The 2,500-nt window shown below is 46.4% G+C and overlaps 1 protein-coding gene across 1 annotated transcript; it reads left to right on the forward strand.

Moving 5' to 3' along the window:
• Nucleotides 1–321: 321 nt before the first annotated feature.
• Nucleotides 322–1,317, forward strand: LOC311271307 (transmembrane protein 121-like; the record flags this gene model as incomplete). The annotated part of the gene is made up of 1 exon (XM_084376920.1): nt 322–1,317. One exon carries the CDS (start codon nt 322–324, stop codon nt 1,315–1,317), a length of 996 nt encoding a protein of 331 aa, XP_084233046.1.
• Between the last annotated feature and the right edge of the window lie 1,183 nt (nt 1,318–2,500).

The raw sequence follows: 2,500 nt of genomic DNA on the forward strand, positions 1-2,500 counted from the left end.
TGAGGCGTCTCACAGCCTGAAGAGAGAAGCTGCTCTGTAGTCTGGAGGTACGGCACTAAAGAAAGTTCACCATCGTCATCGCTTGTCCACAGGGGGCGCCAGAATCAACAACAAATAAAAGTTCCTTGCTGCAGCTTTAGATAACATCCATTTGAATATCAGTTCAAACGAGCACGGCCGGAGCAGGATGGGTTGTGTTGTTGGAGGCTTACCTGAGTTGGTAACCACAATCAAACTGAGACTCTTTCTTGGAGCAGCATCTAGTGGTCATTAGAGGAACTGCAGCTGTTTGTTCTTGCCTCTTTAAAAACTTGACCAGCAATGGTTCCCTCTCGACCCGCTGCTAACAAGCCCCACGTCTGCCTGACGGCAGTCCTCATCGTGACCAGCCTGGCCCTGATGGACGCCTACCTGGTGGACCAGAATCCTGGTCCCAGGAGGATCGGCGTGTGCGTCACCGTGCTGGCTGGAGACGCGTGTTTCCTCATTGTGCTGCGATACGTTGCCGTCTTGGCCGGGTCGGAGGTGCACACGGCCAGGCGAGGCTACGCCATGATCCTCTGGTTCTTCTACATATTCATTCTGGAGATCAAGGTGTACTTCGTGTATCAGAACTACAAGACTCAGGATGTGAGTGCAGATGCAGAGGTGACAGACTCGGGTGTGTCCAGGAGAGCTCTGACTCTGCTGCTGTCGGTCTGCATGCCCATCGTGTTCATAACTCTGGCAGCGATAGATCATCTGGAGTACTTACGGCCGTATAAGAAAAGAGAAGAGATCCGTAGTCGTTTGTTCTGGGTGGTGGTGGACCTCCTGGACGTTGTAGACGTTCAGGCCAACCTGTGGGAGCTTCAGAGGGAAGGGCTCCCCCTGTGGGTGGAGGGACTGATGTTTTTCTACTGCTACATCCTTCTCCTGGTGTTGCCCTGCGTCTCTCTGAGTGAGATCAGCATGCAGGGGGTGAACATCGTCCCGCACAAAATGATGCTCTACCCCATCCTCAGCCTGGCCACCATCAACGTCATCACCCTGCTGATCCGCGGAGGAAACCTGCTGATATACGGGGACATCCGGGTGTCTGGGATCATGATGGGCAAGAACGTGATCGCCATCGTTGTGAAGAGCTGCAGTTTGGTGCAGTACAGGAAACACCAGCCGGCGTCTCCTCCTGCAGATCGACGAGCTGAGATGCAGAGGAACTCTGATGTTCAGATGTCCAACACCCAGCAGGTGGTGCTGCCCAGAGTCGTGGTCCAGGACTTCACCACCATACCAGAGGAAGAGGAGGAGAGTGATGAGAGATGTGAACAAATGTGAGAGGAGGACGAGACAAGGCAGCAGGAAACCAAGCACCCCTCCACAATAAAACACACAGATGATCAAGAAGGAGTCATGGACTGTTCACAGACTCACAGTCAAAACCTTTCTCAGGAAATTTCTAGACTTTTCAACACATTCTCAGTCCCAGCTCCTCTCATACAGCAGCATGGTCACCGGCCTTACGCCTTAAACTATGACGCTCTACCTGCACCTGGTGACGTGAGGGTGTCGCGGTTGAGTTACAATCTTCTACACTAAAACACAACATATCTACGTTGTGATGAAGAAGCTTCCAGAAAATGAAAGAACACATTTCAGAGAGGACGTTAACACCTGAGTTTTCACTGGCACGTTGTGTCACACTGTGTGTCTACAGTCTCATCAGTGATGTCACGATATCATCAGCCCTGTCAATCATTCGATGAACAAACCTCCCCAAAGAGACCCGCGGCCCCCAGAAGCAGAAACACAACATGTTTGTGTGAGATCTGGAAAACTGATAAATAATCGAAGACTGTGTTTCTGATATTTTGTTCACAAACGAAGCAATAAAATCACTAAAATCTGATCTGATCCAGTGGAAATAACTATTATCACATAAGAGATGATATTATTATTATAATTATTTATTTATGTCTTAATTATTATTGTTATTATTTATTGCATATTGTTATTATTTATTTATGTATTTATTATTATTATGCATTATTATTATTATTGTTAATAATTAATGTACATGAGACTGTTGTATTATCATATGTTAACTCCACGATGCTTCCAGACATGGACACTTCACAGTTCAGTCATTAACTGGATGTCTTCAGTTTGTGTGGTCCTCACTTGTCTTCAGAGTGAAAGCTGTCAGCTGTTGAACAGACAACAGAGCAGCATGTTCAGCTGTGAGAGGCTGCAGTGACACAGTTTGACCACAGGGTGGCAGCAGAGGTTTGAAATGTCACATCAAATTAATTTTCTGCAAGAACAAACAAAACTGAGGAAAAAACAGAAGAGTGAGATGCTCACGATGTTGTGAGCATCAGACAAGAACAGAAACACAATTTATTCTTTAATCACATGAAAGTCGTCACATGACGGAGGCAACCGTTCAAAACAAGCAGAATTACACTTTCAATAAATAGTTTATAAAGAATGTATTGTTTGTTTAAAGTCAAGTAACTGT

This window comes from Pagrus pagrus, assembly GCF_965226575.1.
Source record: "Pagrus pagrus genome assembly, chromosome: 2".
NCBI lineage: Eukaryota > Metazoa > Chordata > Actinopteri > Spariformes > Sparidae > Pagrus > Pagrus pagrus.